The sequence below is a fragment of the Diadema antillarum genome, unplaced genomic scaffold, assembly GCF_040938485.1.
Source record: "Diadema antillarum isolate AM-2024a unplaced genomic scaffold, OU_Dant_1.0 scf00000199, whole genome shotgun sequence".
Lineage (NCBI taxonomy): Eukaryota > Metazoa > Echinodermata > Echinoidea > Diadematoida > Diadematidae > Diadema > Diadema antillarum.
This window is the reverse complement of record NW_027271088.1, coordinates 1,642,725-1,667,011: the sequence shown is the minus strand read 5'-3', so window position 1 is coordinate 1,667,011 and position 24,287 is coordinate 1,642,725. Positions and strand designations below refer to the sequence as shown.

Here is a 24,287-nt window from a genome sequence, read left to right as displayed (position 1 = left end):
GTATATATATCATATTCTGTTTGCTGAATACTCATCATTCACTGGAAAGCTATGTGAAATGGGATGGGATTATTGTATTACAATATTAAACGCAAGTTCCCCTCAGAAACTGTGCGTGACACAAGGAGCGAACACACAGAGACACAGAGACGCTATAAATGCTTGTTCCGCTACGTATTTTCGAAAGCAATTCACATTTCGTTATAATGGAGCACATTTCTTTTGTTTTTCTTTGTCAGTGGCGCTCGGAAAAGACTTCGTTATTATGAAAATTTCGTTATAACCGTGTTCGTTGTAAGCGAATTTGGTACCACGGGCTTTAATGGTGTTAATTTTGGGACCAGAAGTTTTACTTCGTTACAACGAAATTTCGTTATAACAGTGTTCGTTGTAACGGGAGTGCACTATACATCTACTATCCCACAGTGACACACAGAGTGGATCATACAACAAATGACTGACAATACAAATATTTCTGTGACAAGCGAGTCTGACACTCAAGACTACACAGCCAATTAAATACCTAATATTTCTATTCATAGGAATGAGTAGAAAATGTTATGTAGTCAATGTTATGTAGTCAATGTGCCACGTTCACCACAAAATACAGTTATTTCCTGATTAGACTGTGACCCTTTCTCAACATAAACAGTTGTTAATCATTGTGACAACTATAATCAATTATGGTTAGGTGTACGGCAAAAAAAAAGGGGGCTATTTACCACTCTGCCCTCCTCCAAATCTGCCTTGTTGCCGATGAGAATCATCGGAAACTCGTCCCTGTCTTTCACTCTCAAGATCTGCCGGTGATATTTGTAGATCTCATCAAAACTAGAGAGAGAGATGGGGATAAAGAGAGAGAGAGAGTGAGACTGGTATGTGCATGAAAAAAAAATGCAATAAATATTCCATGGAGAATATTGGAAATAGAAAACTGGAGTAGCTCAATTGCAGTGACCAGTTGACTGAATGCCTTTGCTTTCCCACGCAATTGCGATAGTTACCTCCGCAAAGGAAGGAGGAGGTTAAGTGATCATCGGCGTTGGTTTGTCGATTTGCAAAATAACTCAAAAAGTTGTGAACAGATTCGAACAAAACTTGCAGGAAAACTTGATAATGACACAAAAAAGGGATGATTCAATTTTGGTATATTATCTAGGAATTTTCATGGATTTTTGAAGGATTTTCTTATCTCTTTGCAGATAGGGTCAATGAACTTGAGAGTTCAAGCTGCACATATTTGAGGCTTGCATACGCGCTCTAATGCGCGGGCTCTGCTCGGGTGAGGCGCCGCGTAGCTGCAAGCTGATGACGTAAATGGATGGCTTCTATTATTGGAAATTGGGGGATTTTCAGCATGCCTATCAGATGGAAATGACCTGCTTGGCGGAGGTCTGCGCTCTACAAGTGCTTTTCTCCTTCATTCATTTATATTTCTATGGAGTTTATTGGGCATGGCCACTGACCAAGTATTGACTTGCACCCCTCTCTGCACAATGTAATTCATTCCAAATTGATTTCTATCCATCACATCAAATACGATTGTGTAAAACTAGCAATTACCGGTACATTATTTCATTGTACCTCCTCTAAATAGCATGCGTTTTGTGAAAAGTGATTAGAGTGTAACATTTTATATTAACGTTCAATATTTCATACAATGTAATTTTGTATGCACAGGATATTAAAGGAAGAAAAGATGAGGACACCTTTGCCACATGACAAATCTTGAGACTACAGTCTTTAAAGGATCAATAGAACAGGAATGAATAGCTTCTGTACTACAACATCACCACTCAACTTTAAACATTCACAAGGCAATTACTCTGTAATTAAGGCTGGTTTCTAATGAACCACCAGTGGAAAACCACAACAGATATCCACATTAATTGACACCTCAAGGCATTTCAGAAAACTTTGTCACGCGACAGACGCACACAGCATATGGCATCTTAGTTTGACTGCCATGTCAAGGAGGGCAAAAAAAAAAAAGTTTGGAGGTCTGTTTTAAACCATGTGAATTGCCAAATATATTTAGCTGTTTAGTTGATATCCCCTTGACCTCCAACATGACAACCCCAAAATGTTCTTAAATATCAATAGAAATCAATCAAAAATAAGAGTCATTTCACTGTTAAAGCGTAGTGCTTTTAATCGCAGGTATTATGGCTATTTCTGAAGATTTCAATCAGTTTCATTCAATCAATGAAAAAGGTGATACTCCCCAAATCCATTTCAAACAGTACATCACAGCCAGACATGTATGAACCCATAAAGTAATGGAAACTTCCAGTTAAACCTAGAAGTGAATCTAGAGTGTAGTTCATGTGATAAGAAGAAATAAGTCACAATAATTGCAGCTGTCACACCAAAAGACTAGAGAAAATGTGTAGGTGATTGGCTAATTGTTGCCGACAAGTTACCATGGTGGTACTGTAGTGCCAACGGCTCTATGACATAAAGCCTAGGACCACTGTCATGATTAAAGAAATCACAAATACAAAACAGAATACTGATGCGGGACTAAAAACATCTCAGGGACGTTAAAGGACAAGTCCACCTTCATATACATATGTACATGTGGATTGAGTGAATGCAGCAATATTAGTTGAACACATCAGTGAAAGTTTGGGGAAAATGGGACAATCCATTCAAAAGTTATGAATTTTTAAAGTACATTGTATCTGCACAGTCACTGCTGGATGAGAAGACTACTACAGTCTATGATGTCACATGCGTAGAACAAAAATATAAAGAGAATTTCACGATTTTTTTTTTAAATATAGTGCATATTTCCTTGACATATCACTGATGTATGTTAAGAGCAATATCATTCCCCCTGCCTTCTGAACGAGGCAAGTCAAGCATTCTTTTACTATGTGAGAAAAGTGAAAATATGTTGAATTTTCTTTAGAATGCATCGTCAGGTTTTTCCTCAGACTCTCACTGATGTGTTCTACTAATATTGTTGCATTCACTCAACCCACATGTCTACGAAGGTGGACATGTCCTTTATCCCGTTGAGGACGAGTCCCGAGTATCCTTGGGCAGGGGTCTATGGGAAATGCGCGTTGTAGCAAAATCAGTCCGTCCTCAAAGGGTTAACAATTACCTCGTCCTGTTGATGAGGGAGAAGACGAGAAGGAATCCATCCCCTGTCCTCATGTACTGCTCTCTCATTGCACTAAACTCATCCTGGCCAGCTGTGTCTAGAACTGAAGGCAAGCGAGACAAAAAAAGAAGAAGGAACGATTAAAGAATTATTACACTTTAAAGGAATGGTATTGTATTGGTTGAGGTGAGGATTCAGCTTTTAACTTTTTGCAAGATACTTAGAAACCATTTTATGAAATGTAAAAGAGCATGCAATTCAGGAGGAATTCAAAGTTTATATGATGAAAATTGGTTTTGAAACGGCTGAGATATAAAAAAAAACCGAAGTAAAATAAAGAGATCTAAAAAAAGGTGGGTCCCACCTTTTATTAGGATTGCTTTGTTTTGGATATCTCAGCCATTTCAAAACCAATTTTCATTTGTAATATATAAACTGTAAATTCCTCCTAGAAATACATGTATGCTCTTTCATATTTGATGTTTCTCAATACTTTAAAAAAAATCATCATAAAAAAATTGAAACCTGAAGCCCAATCTCAACCAAAACTGTATCATCTCTTTTACCTTCTGAACCCTAGTTCTGTAATAATTATAAAAGAATGTTATATGACAATATTCAGTCACACCTTGGCCAGTCTACTCTTGCTATGATCCCTGCATGTACACTTACACCACTGCTGAATAATTAGGAATTAGAGAGATCTGTGATTGTGACATCTAACCCCCCTTTCACACGAAAGTGTTCTCGTATCAATATACAACGTACAGATATATAACCTATGGATATGATAGAACATTTTTTCCCTCAGCAACAAGTAATCAGTTTGACCTTTGAACCCTTAACCTCAGACTTTCAAAAAAACATTATGACAGAATTGTGCTGTTACATCTGGCTCTGGATTGATTATGTGGCATTCTCTGTAATGGTGACACAGACTCTATTTTCAAACCTTATCCTCTGCTCCAGAGACATCTAGGGTCAGGAACCCACTTCTCCCAACCCCTCTTCCTTTCTCCATGTTGATGCCCTATCCCTCAACCCTTGCAGACCATGGTACAATTGTATTTTATGTACACGTTTGTACTATCAAATTAGAGTAATTTTACAGTTCATTTTGAAGAAAAACAAAATATGCACTCATGTTTTGTTCAATGCTGGTCATGTGATTGTGATAAAAAAGGCATGAGTCAAGGTGGACAAAAAACCTTAGCAGAGCTCAGAAATACATGTACATACATACATACATGCATACATACAATAGGGGACCTACATACTGCAAATACATTCAACACATAAATATGTCATGTCATGTCACGTCATGCATTGTATTGTATTGTATTGTATTGACATATGTGTGCTACATGTATGTATGCGGTGTTGAAATTTTTGCGCATTTCGCGCAACCAGAAACTACCGCGAAAATAAAAGCACGTGAATATTTTTGCTAGCCATATGTTCCTGTGCGTGATGTCTTGATTCCGCGGAATTAAAAACACACGAAATTCTTCTTACCCGGCCAAGCGTGAAAAATTAGTCGCGCAAAAATATCCACTTTTAAAGTAATACATACCATTTGCAAAAATGAATTGTTAATGGCCAATATTTGTTGATGCTTGAATACATCGATGCAAAAAACAAATTGACGTCATACTTAACCTTGATAACATCTAAATGGTTAACCTCATTCATTAAAACTCCATTAAAAATCCTACACATGTTTTGACGAACACCTATTTGCATTTCCTTGTGGTATTTGGTAATATCAACAGAAACACATTGTTGGTTAATTGTGAAATTACCTTTGAAACAAGACAAACACAACATAACAATGGAAGAGAAAAAAAAGGAGAGGAGAAAGAATGAGAAGAATAGCCATGATGAAATAATACAAAAAAACCCTAAAAGATTAGTATCTCTGTGCCTTCCTTCATGTGATTGGCACGTGCGCCAATGAAATGGACCCATTTATCATCTTCGCTTATAATTACTAATTGCCACTATTACCTCCATGAAGTAATTATTATACAATACTTCAGTGTCAATATGAGAGCATTAGGTAATGTGTGTTTGTCATTATGCTTGCAAACAGCATGTGACAAAAACATAATATCTAATTTTGATGATCTGTTTGTGCCACTCAGTCAACTTGTTTATACTTCCACTGACTTTTCCCAGGGGTGCATATCCCTATTCCTGTACAGGAAAGGAAAAATATCTCACTCTATGGACATTTACTTTCCATGACCAGGAAAAACATTCGGATTTCATGGAAACTGCATCTTATATGTAAACAGGATTTTATTTCCTATATCTTTATTGTTGTTTCTTACATACATATGTACAAAGTCCATTACAAACAAGAATTTCTGCTTTTTAGACAAGTACGGTAAACGACAGAATGCTAGACATCCAGCCTGTCCCTAATGATCACACCTAGATCAATACAGTCATATAACATTGATTGATAAAAGCCTGTTCACGGAGTTGGTAGTTGAAACACTGGGTTTGTTTTGTAACATGGATACGAGTAGAATATGTTTCCGATCATGATACATTACACTGATGTTTGGCAGGCTACGAAAATAAGTATTTATTAAAATGTTACAGCAGTGGAATGCACTTTCAGCACTTTCACAATGTCCAAAGGCACACCGACTCCTACAATGACTGGTTGAGGACAAGAAAGGCACAACAGAAAAATGGGAAAATGTGAATTGCATCTAACATTGCAATATGTTCAGATCTGCACAGATTGCGGCATTTGTATTTGTGTACTTTCCTTTGTTTCCATTTTTTTTTTTGTGGGGGGGGGGGGATTGTAGTGACAGACTTGTATACAGTGTGCCCCAAATTTAAAACATATCTAGGGTAATTCATATTCCCCTGTGAAAAAATGGCAACATTAGAAAAATTGTGACATATGGTCGAGAAGTTGGTAGGCAACTGTACCAAATGCGACCTGAAACATTGCCAGAAACCACTCACTGTAGTGCTCCATATTCTTTTCTTTTTGAAGGAGAAACCATTTGTTTTCTAAATTAGAGCTGTTTAGATACAAGATGAAGACAAATCTGTAGCAGCTAAAGAAAAAAAAATGAAAGAACATCTGAATTTATTACCTGACATAATTGCCTAACATATGATACCTTGGCTATTATAGGCACTAAAAATACCGTATGTCAAGCTAATATGGCATTTCTTGGTAAACCACTATTTCTCTTTAGTACATTGTATGCTGAATACAGAGCACTCAGGTTCTTTATAAAAATACTTTCTATCTATTAAAAGAATAAAGTTTCCTCTTTATAAACTAAAACTGTGTTGTGAGGAAAATGTTCTTTCGATGACATATTCAAAGGAATAATGCATTTTCAGCTTGATACCCATGAGGAGCGAATGGTCATGTACATCAAAGCTCTCAGGCGATCATAAATGTCATAGCATGACATATTTTGCCATATTTGAAGAGAAAAAAACCCCTAAAATCACTGATCTGTTTTCTGTGTTTTAATAGCTCTCATTGCCATTTGGGATGACCTGCTATCTATGTATTTAAGGTCAATTTTTAATTTTTGTTGCAATTTCTGTGTGATGCCGGATCAGCTTCTTGAGACTGCACTCTTTAATCCCATGCTATCAGTGAAAATGGAAGACAAGAACACTGTGATTGGTACAACCTCCTCTCCTAAGGCACCAGCCAGGCATTCAATGAATGGCAATCATTGGGAAAGAAAACAAACTGACAGAGTAATGCAAGAAGATAAGCTTGCCATTAATCTTTGGAGGTGTATGACATTCCAATGGCACACCTACCTCGTGCACATCTAAGGCTGCAGTTTATCAACTTTCCCCAGTTTAAACGACTTTCGAAAGCCCTTTCGATAGCCCTTTCGATAGCCCTTTCGATAGCCCTTTCCATAGCCCTTTCCATAGCCCTTTCGAAAGCCCTGTCTGCTGCCTGTACTATTAATGTGCCGCTTGTTTTCGTCGGCTGCGTTTATCAACTTTCGATAGCCCTTTCCATAGCCCTTTCCATAGCCCTTTCGAGAGCCCTTTCCAAAGCCCTGACTGCCTGTACTATAAATGTGCCGCTTGTTTTCTAAGACAGGACGGCGAAAAGCAATTACCATCATAAAGACATATCTTCCTTTGAGAGTGACGAGTCATGTTACAATGCTACATGAATCAATTGTCTTCCTATCTGTGAGGTAGCTCCAGTTTAGCACATACTTCAAATATTTCTGAGTGGCGGCATGAGACATGGGATCAAAAGGAATGAGACTGTTGTTACTCTATTTCTCAAACCTTGTTGGTGAGAGAAACACCTCCTTGTTCCAAGCATATGCGTGCATTACACACAGCTGTATGTATACACCTGTGTACACGTACTCGTGGGCACTTTACGTGGCGCGCGTCTTTTCAGAAACTGGAAACGCATGGTTGCGTAACCGCAGTAGGGTGACCTAAAGGGCTTTCAAAACAGCTTTGCGTTTTTCAACTTCGAAAGGCTTTTACAAACAGGTTTCTGATAACCTGTTTAGGAAACCTGTTTGGATCGTCACAAATTTCGGGCTTTCGAAAAGGCTTTCCTAAAGGGCTTTCAAAACAGCTTTGCGTTTATCAACTCGTGAAAATTCCTTGAAAGCTGTTTGGATAACCTGTTTCTGCCGAGAAAGGAGAGTTGATAAACGCACCCTTTCGTAAAAGGCTTTCCTAAAGGGCTTTCAAAACAGCTTTGCGTTTATCAACTCGTAAAAATTCCTTGAAAGCTGTTTGGATAACCTGTTTCTGCCGAGAAAAGGAGTTGATAAACGCAGCCTAAGATTGTGTTTTGAATGTTTTCTATACTTTCTCCTACATGTATCAATACTAATTTACATTGGGATATATCTCAATATGGATAACAAAATCTTTTTTTTTTTTCTAATACAACCCTCTGGCAAGTAAATCAGAATTTGCTCGGCATTGCAACAATCAGGAGAGTTATGTTTATTTGTCTGCTCCTTGTTTTCATATCTAATGGAACATGTGGAGTATGGGACAGTTTATGACCTGGTACTTAAATACAAGGAAATTCTGAATTCACATAAAAGTTATAGTCTGATAAATCTCATATAGCACAACTGTGAATATCTAATTAAAATCAGATAAATATAAAGTAAATTATGAAATTATGAAGTTTTACTGATTTTTGCAAAACATTTCTTGAACAGTCAATATGAATATATGCAAATAAGTGAATTGATGATTTCATTGTCTCACAACTTGCTCCATAGTTTGAACACAAAATCTTAAAGTTTCAAATTCTTTCGTTCAAATGCAAATATGCTCCAGTCTCAAATCTGAATATATCTGAATCATCATTATTTTGAACTTATCCAGGCAGGAATAGCACTATGTTTTACATTTTTATAGCAGAAAATCCAATTTTGTATTTTTTGTAGGTATGTGCAATTATGAGCTGATAATATCATCAGCTCACTATTTGCATATTCATATCAACTGTTTACGAACTGTGAAGTGTAAAAGTTAGTGAAATTGCACAATTTCATAACTTCCCAAATCTTTTTCCAATTTGATGTAATGTTTACTGTTGCTTTTATACAATTTCAATTTTTTCTTTAACTAGTCTGGAATTTGTTAAGTGGAGAGTGAGCTAGATGGACTGGAGTTTTTGTGATGGCTTGTTGATTTTATAGGGTTTTGGCCTTGTATATGGATGGCTACCTAGTAAGCCAAGTCAAAAAGAGTCTTGGGCTTTTATTTTGGTGCCAATGTCATCATTCCTTAAATCCCAAAGCAGTAAGCATCAATGGCAAAGTACCTTTGAAGGTCAAGATCAACTCAGTCTTCTCAGCAGCTTTATTGAATATGCAACCCCTCACTTGATTCCTGGTGACAACTTTGCGTTCTATCGAAAATCCATTCCATCTTCTCACTAAAACACTGAAAATGCCGTGATAGAAAATTCCCTTGATAGAAAATTCCCTGATACAAGTGTACTTAAAGGAAGGAGGAATTGCTTCCACCCAAATTCAACATTTTAACACTTTCATTTATCTTCATTTAGTAAAAGATATGGCATACAGTGATTAATGATATGACACACTGCTATAATTCATATTCATGAAGACAGCACATAATAATGATAAGAAAAATAAGAAAGGTATTATGTCAGCAACAAAATATGTGTATGTATACCGTAAAGTTCCGTGTATAAGACGCACCCGTGTATAAGACGCACCCCTAATTTCGGACCTAAAATTAAAAACAAAACAAAAACAACAACACGAAAATGTCCACGCAAATATTGCGTGTGTCATACATATTATTTCAGCTCAAAATTTCCCTAGAATGCAGCATGTATTTGCTCTATTTTTCGTTTCCTTGTATATTTTCTTTTAACGGTATTCATCGGACATCAACAAAATATGGAAGACGCAAAATGCGAGACTTGTCTCGGTACTCACTTGCTATTGTTTCGCCTTTCAATCGTGGTAGGGGCAAGCATGGTGTCACCGGACACCATGGTATTACCGGACACGCACATTTTTGCGTACTAATGACATTCTGTACGCGCGAGACTTCGTAGATTAGCCTCACAGAACTTTGTGTGGACCGAAATCGCAAAAAACGCCACGTTTAAATGTAAAAACACAAAACAATTCACATTTTACCTCAAATTTATAGTTGAGTGACCCGCACCTCGTTTATAGTTAATACACTGTATTTATGCATGTTTGAATCACATTTCGCGACTGAAATTCTATGAAATCCCACTCACATACAGGAAAAATGCTGAAGATTCTATTAGAACCAAAAGTTCACTGATCAATATCGGAAAAATTGTAGCTATCGTCCTCAAACGCGAACGATGCGGAATAGTTGTGCGCTAAGGGGCACGCAACTCATCACCCGCGCGTGCAGCTCCCATAGACAAAGCACGTATACTCTAACCAGTTGTCGATTTCTCACAAGGTTTTATTGCATGAACTGTTCGAAATGGTCAAGACAGACATTTTACTGTAAAATACGAAATTTGAGCTTCATTTGCAGATTTTTTTGTGTGTCATCCGCTCGGTGAGAATGTGTACGGTGATTTGTGGGATGAATTGTGATTCTGGTGCAAGGATTAGGTGCGAAAGACCTCGATTATTCGATTACGAAAATAGCGTCCGGTAATACAATGCGATTTTGCACCGCGCAAAAAACCACTATTTTTAGAGGGGTATGTTTGAAGCATATTTTCTAAAAACTGGAATGAAGAAATGACGTAAGTTGGCTGAATTCGTAATTTCCATGAGTCTGTGAATAAGTGGTGTTGTTTTTAGCCGAAATTTCATTCTATGAGTACGGAATTCAAAGCCACAAAGAAAAGCGTCCGGTAATAGGATGTTCCACCCTACATGTGTCATGCATATCGTACTCATGAGTGTACAGTACGATCTTTGCTGCCATACATAGCAGAGGGTGTCTCGCATATTGACCGATTCAGGTTCGTTGAGGGCAGCAGACATTTTACGGCACAGGGCGCAGCCATAGTGGGTGTATCGGTGTGTATCAGCCGACCCCCCCTGCTCTCCCCCACCCCCAGGCAACATGTTTATCACGCACTTGTAACAAAGGTTCGCGCACTAGCAAGCATTCGCGCACTCAGTACGAGACGCCCATTGGCTAAAGCAGTTTTTCATTCTGCGCGCGTGCTAATGTAGGGAGAGGGGTGGGGGAGTGCGGAGGGGGGGTCGGCTGATACACCCACTATGGCTGCGCCCATGCCAAAAATACACATAGCGTGTCACAGAATCGGTCAATTGACGCATGTCAGACTGGAAGGTTCATTACGAAAAATAAGAAAAACATCAACAAGTGTAGCAGAGGGATCATATGGCAAGACGTACGGTGCGTACGGTAATTACACTCATGCACTGTTACCAGTAACATGTGTGTCTCTTGTACCATGCTTGTATGCACAGTGCTAGCCTTTTGCAAAAGGCAGCTCGCTATAATTTCAGCACACGCACACAGAGAGCAATGGACTTGCACACACAGCGCGCCCCATCAAGCGCGCTTCGATCCGATCGCTGTGTGCACGCGAGTCCATTGCAAAAGCCTCTCTGCAGCTAGCTGCTGCCTTTGCCAAAAGCTTGCTAGCTAGCTAGCTAGCTACAGTGCTAGTGTAGCTATGCTATCCTAGCTGGCCTCGCACTTGTGAAATGAAGAGCAAACAACCGATATGGACGTGCATGCATGCTTCACACATCGTTCATATTTACGGTGACATAGTGTCGATCCTACTCCGTATTTTACAGCTTTTGTCTATGGCCATATTGATACTAGTACATTGATAAGTTTTACGGTATCGGTAATTTAGTAATGATACCTGTACATCGCATATTCCAGCTACTAGGTTGGCTGTTGGTAGCTTGGTAGACTGACATCGGTAGCATACAGCAGTGCTGTTACAGCTGTTGTCTATGGCCAGATTGATACATCGTTACTGCACAAGGCCGATGTATAAGTTTATCTCGTATTTGCAGCTTTTGTGTGTGTCCAGATTGAAAGATCGCTCTTTTATCCGTAAGTTTTAGTGATTGCTTACCTTCCAGACGTCGATGGGCATACATGGCCCCAAGTTGGCCTTATAAAATTGGGTGTACATGACGGATTTTTTTCCGTGATTCGACTGTACCCGTGTATACGACGCACCCCCGATTTTCAACATTTTCCGACGAAAAAATAGTGCGTCTTATACACGGAACTTTACGGTACTTCCTGACACTGGTCATGCCTGAAAATGTTAACATCAATTATTAAAGATTACAACTTCTAATGGCATATACAGCAGATAGGAGCTCATGTCATTGTCCTTATACAAAATGTATATCACAATATCAGCTTAAATTATTTGGTGGTATGAAGAATTTCATTGAAAAAGGTATGCCTTCAACTGCATCGTCTTAAAGGTACTGTTTACCATTGGGAGCGGTGATTTATAAATTTTTAGAGATATCACATTTGATGCATATATATGTGAAGGTCAGGTGTACCACAAAACACCTCCACTTTGCAATAAAGCCTAAAACATAAGGAGCTATCATTATTTTTCTCAATAAACCATAACTGTAGATGGTTTAGTCAAGAAACATTTTTATCATAATCATTGTTAACATTTTATCAAACTATATTTAACATTGATTATCCTGATTCAGATTTTTACATTGATGTTTCTTTCCCTGACTCACATTTTAGAACTATTTTGAAGCACTAAACCTGGGTTTTTGTTTCATCTGCAGATAGTAAATAATGCCTTAAAACTTTGAAGGTACAGGTATAAGTGAGAGATATTGGAGAAAATTTTCAATTTCTAACAGCCCGGTGGCAAAGCTGCTTAATCTTTCGATTCACCACCAATTATTTTGATCTGCAATTTTGCATTATAAAGTATGTGCAGTTGGGGGCTGAGGGCTAGTACTACACATCACCCATCTCTTCGAGCAAAATGCACAGAATTTTGACACACACTATAGCTGCTCATGGGAGTGAACCTTGCTCTTGCACTAAAATGGTATACCTGTGATGAAGTGGCTGGGCTGAACGAGCTGTGCATTGCTGGATGAGCCAAGTCACTACAGCTTCGCCACAGCCATAAATTCTCATTATTTTTCCAGTTTCATAAATGGGAAGTTGTATCCAGTGTTTTCTTTCCTCTTTTTTCCCCTTTTCTTTCGGTAAAGCTACCCACTATGTAGCAAGGTTGATAAAGACTAGAAGGTCAGTATGGGGTTTTGCTGCCTTAACCAGTTCTGTTCTTTAAACCCTGGGCGCAGTTCCCTTATATTGTCAAATATACATTGTATATATTTCTTTTTTTCAAAAGGGTGTGAAAAATGCTTATATTATCCCACATAGAAAGAATGAAAATGCTTCACACTCTGTTTTATATTCAAACACTCACCCATCACTGAGCAAAACAGCTCTCATAAGTGTCAATGCTGAATAAAAGATGGGCTAGAAATTGATCATGTCTGCAACACCATTTAGCTTTACATCCCTTTAGTGGTAAGTCACTAGCTGTAACTGTCAATCACTGTCAGTTATAATTTTGAGTGTACACATGAAGACTTTGAAACCTGACTCGTATTTTCCACAGGAATAATGAACCACAACACTGAGAGTGTACTAGCAAAAGTACGGCCTCTTGAGCACATTTGCATGCGAAGGATCGACATTCGTGAAAAAAAAACGTCAGTTTTAAAATGGACAAGTCAAACCTGCGTCATCAGTTTTGTCCATTTTGTAACACAGACACACTCACATTATGTAGGAGGTACATTGTGATAAGTTATGGTAAACTCTGGTCTATCAATAAGGTCTAAAACATTTCATTCTAAACTACTATTACATTTCAGGCTCCCGGCCACACATCATAAATCATGTAATGTTGGTTGCTTCACAATAACGAGCTATCATATTCTGAATCTACGGTGTCCTGGAGCTCTACCATATTAGCACTTATTAAGATTAATGATTAGTTAAATGTGTATCGATGCAAGCTATCGGTTGCGTAAATGATCATTTAAACCATTAGTTTTTCATGATACAAACAAACTTGGTTAGCTACTGTGTACACTTATAAATTCTTTGCGCAGCAATAACATTCTGCACATAAAGTTGCGTGAGGGGGCAAAAAAGCTCAGAGAGGTTTGATTACAACGAAATATTCAAATGTCTGCCAATATTTAGTGTGCAAATGATGTCAACCTTTCATCCCAAACCAACCGCATGTCACAACACGCAGGACTTCCTCTTACACTTGAAAAAAAAAAAGGAGAAAAGACAGCAGAGACTAGCCACACACACCGCAGATTGATTCCCGGTTGATCCGTAAAGGAAACATGAGTCACGGGTTAGAAATCGTTTGGGAAGTGTCAAGTGATATATGCCCTCAATGTCTTTCCATTGTTGCACCCATGGCAAATTGCTGATAAACCAAAAATGATCAGGACATACTCTGTAACAAGCATTTAATTTATGTGGTTACATGATTACATGTCACCTATTTGCACACACATCCCCTTTTATAATAAACAGAAAAGTCACGAAAGTTATCATATGGAGGCAGCAGATACATCATCATGATGGGAGTGAAATCTTTAAAGGAAACCCAAACACAATCTCGAGCAATGTGGATTGAGTGAAAGCAGCAATATTAGTAGAACATACTGTACATCAGTGAAAGTTTCAGGAAAATCAGACAATTGATGCAAAAGTTATGAATCTTTAAAGTTTTGGTGTTGGAACCGATGGATGAGGAGACTACTAGATGTTATGATATATGTGTGGACAACAATATACACAAAATATAGAGAAAATTCAACATATTTTCACTTTTCTTGCATAATAAAAACACTTGACTTGCCTCTTTCAGAAGGCAGGGGGAATAACATTACCCTTAACATATGCCAGAGACAAGTGATGAAATATGCACTTTTTCCAAAAAGTGAAATTTTTTGAAATTCTCTTTTTATAATTTTCCTTACATCGTTCTACGCATGTGACATCATACATTGTAGCAGTCTTCTCATCCAGCAGCGACTGTGCAGATACTTTAAAAATTCATAACTTTTTAACTGACTTTTCCCAAAACTTTCACTGATGCGTTCTACTAATATTGCTCCATTCACTCAATCCACATGTCTATGAAGGTGGACCCGTCCTTTAAAGTATGTCAACAGTAGACGCTTCATGAGGCTCCAATGCCATCCAAGAGATCTTTGATGGTAATAAGACTACTACTTCAAACAAACAAGTCCCTACGCATTGCATTGCACACTTTCATACTTCTAATACCTTTCATTCCATCAGTAAGGATGCTGATTTAATATGCTTCATATCAAACATTGCTGATGACATGATAAGCAATTTCTTTTCAAGACAATCTAGGGAAACTTTACTCAAGAATACCTCTAATTGAACATCCCTCTTGAAGCAAAAGCACCTAAACTTTTGACTTTTCTGCTCAGTTTAGTATGATTCATACATTTAAAAAGAATGTAGGGTAAATGCAAAGAGTTGATGGAAAAAAAATGTCTTTCTTTCGCAGCATTCAAGAAAGCACATGAAATAGAAATATCTGACGATAAAAAGAAGGCATATCTCACAAGAGGCAGGGTGGTTTCAAATTACCAAGAGCCCAGACTAAACAAGATACTCTGACTACTTGTATGAAACTGCGGATACAGTTTCTTGTATGTACCTCACGATTCACAGGACAGAATATTCCAGAGGGAAGGACTGCATGCTCTTCAATAACAAGCCACTGGATTATTTACGGTGAATGCCAACGACCATCTCTTGTACCCTCAAAAAGTTTCTTATTCAGATTTAAATGATGGTAAAAATAAATGAATTGATAAAATATCTAGCTTTTATTACACAAATGCACTTTGTAGGACCCTGGACCTATAGGTCCCAGAACATGGTACTGTAAGTCAATGGTTAATATATAAAGACATCACATTTTAGTATCTCCTAACCTCACACACTACAACGAACACACAAGAAATCTGCCCTGATGCAACTGTCTGAGGAAAAAAAAAGAGAGAAAGAAAAGAAAAAGCATAGAATGTAGTCTTTTTTAATGAAAACTTAAAGGGGGTGTACAGTACTGGTTGAGGTGGGGATTCATGTTTTTTACGTTCCTATAAAGTGAGATAATGAGAAACCTCTTATGAAATACGAAAGAGCATGTGATTTTAAGAAGGATTCAATGTTTATTTGATGAAAATTGGTTTTCAAATGACTTAGATATCCAAAAAAAGTAAAAGGCAGCATACCACAACTTTATTAGGATCTCTTTGTTTCACCTTGTTTTTGGATATCTCAGCCACTCCAAAACCGATTTTCATCAAATAAATTTTTGATACCCCTTAGAATTGCATGCTCTTTGACACCTCATAGAGTGGTTTCTGAATAAATGTTAAAAGCTAAATCTTCACCTTGACCAGAACTGTACACACCCTTTAACTATGCCAGGTAATCAAGAAATTACCATGATCTCAGCTATACTGTACATATCACTGTGGCATGCACATTTGCATGGGGTTCACAACTTGATATTCTAGCATGTGGCATGGAGGAAAAATTATGTTATGAGTGACTGTATTTAGTGCACAGAGCACACAGTCACCTGCCTCGGAAGCTCCAGGGTTCTTGATGCTAGCCTTAAAACCGTCTGACCACAGTGATTGAGCTCTGATCTGAGGATTAAACATGCTAACCAGAATGAAATCTTTATAGATAAACTGGACTTAATTGTAAGCTCACTTTCAGCGGTGTCATCAATTGTGGGCATGGCACTTAAAGAGATGGTATAGTATTAGTGGAGATGAGGATTGGGCTTTTAACTTTTTTGCCAAGATACCACGAAACTGCATATGAAATATTACAGAGCATACCATTCTAAGAGTCCGTTGAATTCCAAAGTTTATTAGATGAAAATCAGTTTTAGAACGGCCAAGACATCCAAAAACAAAGTAAAAGCATTCCTAATAAAATGTAAGTCCCACCTTTCATCAGGATTGTTCTGTTTTGGACATGTCAGCCATTTCAAACCAATGTTCATCAATTAAATATCAAATCCCTCTTGGAATTACATGCTCTTTTATATTTCATTTAAGAGTTTTCTAATCATCTCACCAAAAATGTTAGAAACCTGAAGTTAGGTCTCGACCAAAACTATACAATCCCTTTAAAATGTCCTGAAAAATTTCAAGCATGTTGCTGTGACAAGGTACAATCTCTTCTGAGCCACCTGGCACATGTACTCTACCACACTGGGTGTGTTAAAACCTCTCTGTCAAAGAATGAATGAATGCTAAAGCAATGCTAACACTTCTGGCACCAAAATTGCTACCAGCAGATGCACGTTGCAAAAAAGTATCTGCAACATGAAGCTACATGGGAATCATATTCCTATCATCCCCTCCCCCCCCCCCCCCTCATTTCTAATTTGCCTACCTACCTTGATTCTGTTATCACACTGAGATAAAAATCACTTCAGTCATTTCCATGGAGGCGTCTCTATCAATGCAGGTAGTAACCGCTAGTGGAGCTGGTTTATTATCTGTCAGTCATCATATGAATCAGTTTGGGTTTCCTGAATGTCACTCTTGTAGTACAGTGTAAGTAATGGGCTCTCTTCTACTCATTTGTATTGCCTCGCTGCACAAAATGCATAAAGTTGTTGCTGTTGGTTGTTTTGGTGGTTTTTTTTTGGCCAATTATCACATGCTTCTAGTCCCATAGATTTACACCCTCCCATGCACACGTTTGTGAGTCTACAACATGCCATGGACAAATGATTCACACATGACAGCTAGCATCCATGAATCATATCAGCTGAAATCATGTTGCCTCATCTTAGCCCCTTAAACACACCAGATAGGCAAAGATGTGTGTGCGCCTGCTGGATGTGATCCAGCTAAGGTGCAAACATTAGGCACAGGGTAGTTTGCACCTTCTTCACTTTACAGGAGTCCTTAATCTATGCTTCAATACATCATATCAGATACGCATCAATACAATAAAACATGATACTACAGGTTTACATATAATCTATTGTCTAATGTCTTCCTTGAACAAATGTGTTACAGTTCATTCAAAGCAAACTTCAGATATCTTTATATTGTCAGAAGATGCTATTTATGTCTCAGGTCAATATACCCACTACCTGTGATATTTTCTGCAGTTTTGCTCCCTGGTAATATCTAAAGGGCCTGTACAGTACTGGTGGAAGTGGGAAATCATGTGTTGAACATTCTAAGTGAGGTAATGAGAAACCTCTTATGAAATATGAAAGAGCATGTAATTTTAAGAAGGATTCAACATTTATTTGATGAAAATTGGTTTTCAAATGGCTGAGATATCCAAAAAAGTGATAATAATAAAAGGCGACAGGCCTCGCCTTTTATTAGGATCTCTTTGTTTCACCTTGTTTTTGGATATCTCAGCCATATCAAAACCGATTTTCATCAAATAAACTTTTGATACCTCTTAGAATCGCATGCTCTTTGACATCTCATAGAGTGGTTTCTGAATATCTCGCAAAACGTTAAAAGCTAAATCCTCACCTCAACCAGAACTGTACACACCCTACCAATTGAAGACTTACATGTAGTCCCAAGTTGATACTCGGGAGCTCGGGAAGATGTTTATGGAATATACATGTTATAGCAAAATCAGCTCATCTTCAATCAGGGTTAAAGTCAGAAGATATTGCTTTCTGCTGCTGCATGCAAATAACATGAAGTGATGATGTCAAAATCTCCCACAAATCTTTACTAAATTCATTTGTTTCTTTTAATTTTATTTTGAAATGAAAGAAAAAAAAAATCATTCTGGCTCCTTCACTTCAAGCTAGTTTAGTGATGCAATAATCTACTAATGCCATTGGTGATTTATATTAGGGGTTACAGGTTGTAGTTTATTGAATTAAAAAAACTATGCAAGTACAGTTGAACCTCTCGTATCCGGACAAGTCGGGACCGGGGCTCATCCGGATAAGGGATTTGGCCGGATACGGGAGACTCAATGCTTTATACATGTACACAGTTTGGAAGGAAATTTGATGTAATGTATGTTAATCATGTTGGAAGTAATATGTAATTCATGTGTGTTTGGGTAGGAGTTGTCAAGTAGTTGGGAATCCCCCCTTCCCTCCCGTAATTATTTTTAAAAAAATCACGGCGAGATTGTGTCCGTATAATAGAGAGATCCGGATAAAGGGAGGATGGATAAGAGAGGTTCAACTGTATACAAGCTTAGGGTAGTGCTGTGAGGTGCTGACTTCATTACCTGTTATTTGAGGAGGACACACAAAAAATGTATTACTCCCAGTATACCCACAACAGGTCTGAAGTAAAATTTTCTCGGGAGAAAAATGAAAATTGGTGGATTTTGTATACAAACTGAATGGAGAGCTACTCTACACCTTCATCACACGGAGATGTCAATTTGCCTTGGAAGTACTTTCTAAATTTTCATGATTTATAACTTTTTATGTGTTTGCAAATTTCTCTGATTTTTCTGTGTTCATTCATAGGTTTGGAGAGTTCATTTGAATCAAGTTATTAAAGCTGAAAGTCTGCTCTTTCAGAATCTGTCCTTAACTAATAATCCATGTCTGATGATGTTTTGTTGGTTTTTGTGGTGCATATGCATGGTCACATTTGATAGAGTGCCAAATTGAGATCCCCTTTTGCTTTACCAAATAACAACATTACAGGTTTTCTGAATTTTATCTACCATCAATTGGTCTATTTCAAAATGACACTGTTTTGGGAGAAAAACAATTATTTCATAATTGAAATCAATTATCTTCCAAAAGAAAGAAAGAAACAAAGAAACAAAGAAAGTGAGTACTCTTGAATCTAAACCCATACATATATTCAAAGATGACTTACTACCCCTGGGAGGGAACATTTTCCTACAAAGTTCCATCGAGTGCAAACTTCAAAAATGGCAACACAGAATATTCTTCTTATGGACTAGATGTTTCTCCTAAATGTCATATTTATGAAGTCTGCATACCAAGTGAAATTTTGTATTCATTTTAGCACTGAATGATGCAGAGATGTTTTCTGTAAACACAATGCAATGAAGTGTAATTTAAAGCGTAGAAATTTCTTGTTTCCCCTTCACATAGCATAATTCTATCAGTACTGTAAGATTTTCAAAACCGTCTTTTCAAAAAGACTACGAGTATCCTGGTTTGGCTTGTATTACTTGATGTCTCAAGGACAAATCCGCATAAATTGTACTTACTGTACGCTCTGTAGGCCTATATTGTATGTTTGAAAGGATGTGAGATAGAAGGAGTTAAGCGATCTTGATAATCCAACGACCGGAACATTACACTCCCATGCTCTTCTGGGCTGCTGCAGGGTTCAAGGATCACAAGAAAAATATGTGCACATCCATGGCCAACCATCAGTCAGTGCAATAATATTCACACGGACTCCATACATATCCTATATCAGTGTTGGGGTACTACTGGCCTGCCATTGCACAACATTGGTAGGAATGGTGTGTACACATTTTCAATGCAACAGTACAAAGTGTATAATTTTGTAGTCTGCATATTACAGACAGTGAAATACAATTTGCAGAAATGCACTTCCCTATTATGCGATGTGCATGCACTCACTGTACCTGTGAGCCACTGTTCACATGAGCTGATATTAGGATGGACTCCCTGTTGATACTTTTAAATGCAAATAAAAGAAAACTTTTGCCACGTATGTACAGTAATAATCAATATCCACTGTCACATTTGCTGTGAAGCATAGGAGTGGTTCAGTCACTGAGTATTAAAAAGAATGATAAGAGAATATAATCCACAGCAGATCATGATAAAATTCATCTTATTCTATATTCTATATTCTATACATGTCTACCTTCAGGTAGTGGCAACTATAACTGAGGTGTAAATACATTCCAGGTGTCTCTTGGAAAAAACTTCTAAGGTATTTAATAGAATAGTACTGTGTGCGCTTCTTTCCTGCTAGGCAATTGGAAATGCTGTTTAAAAAGTCTCTTGACTTCCTTGAATGTCTGTGCAATGCTTAAAGGTAGACCTCCTCGATCATTTACTGTATCAAATACCAAATATTTTGAAGGATTTTGATTTCACAAATTTTGCGAGTCAGGTGCTATTTGCAAATTTAAAGACACATCGTATGAAAATATTGACTCTGATCCGATGTGAATGTGACGTCCGCGCATGCATACGTACTTTCTTGATTCAGTAGGCCAACTGTACTCTACAATTGCAAATTAAACCACTCGCAAAACTGTCGGGAAGTCCCGATTCGTGAAAAATTAGACTCGAGTGGTGCTTAATATATGGAAGGTATACTACTGTAAAAGCGGAAATTTTTGCGCATTTCCCGCAACCCGATACTAGCGTGAAAATAAAAGCACGCGAATATTTTTGCTTGCCATATGTTCCGGTAGTTGATGTCTTTGATTCCGTGGAATTAAAAACACGAGAAACTCTTCTTACCCCGCCGAGCACGAAAAATTAGTCGCGCGAAAATATCCACTTTTACAGTAGTATACAACTACATGACCTTCAAATGTACCAAACAACAAATTGCTAGCATTTCCTGTCAAAATACACTTTTCTATTTTCTATATCAAAATCGGTACTGGGAAAAAATGACACATTCATTATGGAGAGATTTTATAAAGTGTCCCAGGAATTTCCTTTTATTACCTGGTGTGCATTATTCAAAGTGCCACATAATTACCATAACTTAAAGGACAAGTTCACCTTCAATTAGCTTCATATACATATGGATTGAGTGAAGGCAACAACATTAGTAGAATACATCAGTGAAAGTTTGGGGAAAATCCGACAATCCGTTCAAAAGTTATGAATTTTTAAAATATCTGTGCAATTACTGCTGGAGGAGAAGATTACTACAGTGTACTTGTATGATGTCACATGCGTACAACCATATGACGAAAATAAAAAGAGAATTTTACAGAACTTGACTTTTTGAATAAAATGCATATATTTCTTTGCCTTGTTACTGACTTATGTTAGGGGTAATGTTATTCCCCCTGCCTTCTGAAAGAGAGAAGTTAAGTGTTCTTTTATTTTGTGAGAAAAGTGAGAATATCTTAAATTTTCTTTATACTTTCTTTATACAGTTGTACTCATGTGACATCACAAACTATAGCAGTCTTCTCATCCAGCCGTGACTGAGCAGAAACTTCAAAAATTCATAACTTTTGAACGGATTTCCTCAAACTCTCATTGATGTGTTCTACTAATATTGCTGCATTCACTCAACCCACATGTCTATGAAGGTGAACTTGTCCTTTAAAGACGCGTAGACCCAGAAGTTGCAGGGGTGCTGTCGTGATGATAGTGCCAATCACAATAGCATTGATACGAAGATTGCTGAAGTTGACCTGCCATCAAGAGTAAAGCACGTACATGTACATGTAGGTGTTGTTCTATGTAACGTTGCCTTTGTTGTCTTCTGCGCGCATCACCCAGTCTGTAGTGATGCCAGGGTGCATGCTTCTTGATAGTATGACATTACAGAAGACGTTTGCTAAAGCTGTCATCATCAGCGGAATCATGAGCCGAACTGTGATCGGCCCACTGACTACAGTGGATCCGACTTCTTCGGACTCATGGACATGGGTCTAAGCGTAAGCGCTGAAGAGGAGTCGATAGCATAGGTCTCTGTATGAAACTTGTGCCGTCTGCCCGTGTAACATGCATTCGGCTAAACCACTGGGTCTACGTGCCTTTAAATGTTGCATGACATCACCCAGTGTACAAAGTAATAGACAAAGAATGGCTTGCAGAATAACAAGTTCACATTGCTTAGCGATGAGCGTGGTAATGTATTAATTCGCACAAACCACACAACCATGTAATACTAATAAGGTATCACCAGCACTTTGGAAAATGTTCAGAGAACAGTTAGGAATTTGGCAAAAACCACCATTGGTATCACTGGCACTTGCTAAATGTTCAAAGAAGTTAGAAATGGCAAAAAACCACCACTGGATGCACACAGGTCTACCCTTCAGTCAAAATGACTGTGGAATTTGTTGTTGTTCCATTGATGTTTTTATGCCCATTCTCTGTTTATGATAATCTTTTAACTATTGTTTTTAAGTGATACATATGTAGCTATCCATCACTCTTGACCAAATTACAAAAAAAAAAAAAGTTAGGTTTACTACACTCAGTAATTGTCAATGCATTCTTTACATCTTAGTATCTGTCACTCTTTATTGCCTACATGATATTGTACCTTACTTCCTAGATCATACGATCCTGATTATTTCATTTTTTAGAAGACGGATGACAACTGACTGTAAATGCTCAAAATTTGTTTCAGGTCAGTAGATGAGAGAGCTAGGCTGCAAATAACAGTGATTAACGAAATTTACTTGATACTTCGCTCTTAAGTGGTGACAAACACCAATAATTGATATAAACAAATCAAATAAAAGAAAGTTAAGATTAAAAAACAATATATTTTAATGACTATGACATTTTATGATTCCATGCAAGGCTCAGACATGTTTTGTTTTGTTTTTTGTTTTTTTGTTGTTTTTTTTTGGGGGGGGGGGGCAACAAAGCGATCACATTTTCAACTATTTTTTCTTTTTTAATCTCATGAATTACTCAGTGTGCATAATATGTAACCTACACTGGTAAGCTACTCACAGTGGTAGCATATGGGATGACTAGCATTATATCATTACCATGAATACACCACACATATTTGTTCAAAAGCTTACCTAATGTACTTTGAACGTCTTCATAAAACCAAATAACGTTTACAATATTTATATCCTGCCACAGAATCAAACTGCACTCAAAACAAACAGCATGTCAGTTTAAAAAAAAAGGGGGGGGGGTAGATGGAGAGGGAGAGAGGTAAAACATATCAGTCAATATTATACTAATGCACCTACTGTGTAAGTATGGTCCTGTCTGCTTTGTGATCAATGGCGGGAGTTTCACTCAGTAACAATATATCATTGCAACATTTGTCATGTGCACAATTTTGCATTAGTTAAAGCTGTGCATTCACCCAGGGGCAGAACAGATTAAAGTAACTGTATTTGTTTATTTATTTGTTATTATTTATTTATCTATTCACTTATCATTATTACAATTATTATCATCATCATCATCATCATTATTATGATGATGATGATGAAGTCTTGTATAGCGCCGGTATCCGCCAAGTCAGGCGCTCATGGCGCCTGACTTGTTATTATTACTATTATTACTATTACTGGATTATTACTATTATTATTAATTATTATTATGATTTCATTATGTTATTATTCTCTTTCTTTCATTAAAGACTGTATTGTATTGGTAGAATTGAACTGTCTCGATGTTATTTTTCATAGTATGCAGCATTTTGGTTTCAATAAAAACAAAATACACGAAAAAGTTCACAGAGCAACATGAAAACAAACTTGGGAATGAGAATGTTACAATCTAACATTGTACCTTGCTAAAAGTGTTGGTGCATTGTCTGTTGGTAAGTGTATGCAAAGAGTGCTCTTTGGTGTATGTTGATGATCTGCACTGAAGTAGAGAAATACCAGGAAACTGCCTCTC

The 24,287-nt window shown here is 37.5% G+C and overlaps 1 protein-coding gene across 1 annotated transcript in view; it reads right to left on the bottom strand.

Moving 5' to 3' along the window:
* The window catches only part of LOC139723777 (ras-related protein R-Ras2-like), a 48,748-nt gene that overhangs the window by 12,580 nt on the left and 11,881 nt on the right, over positions 1-24,287 (bottom strand). Inside the window, exons 3-4 of the mRNA XM_071634987.1 lie at positions 3,113-3,215; positions 723-831 (exon numbers count right to left, since the gene is read on the bottom strand). Of these exons, the coding sequence (XP_071491088.1) occupies positions 723-831; positions 3,113-3,215 (212 nt within the window). The remainder of the gene's footprint in view (positions 1-722; positions 832-3,112; positions 3,216-24,287) is intronic.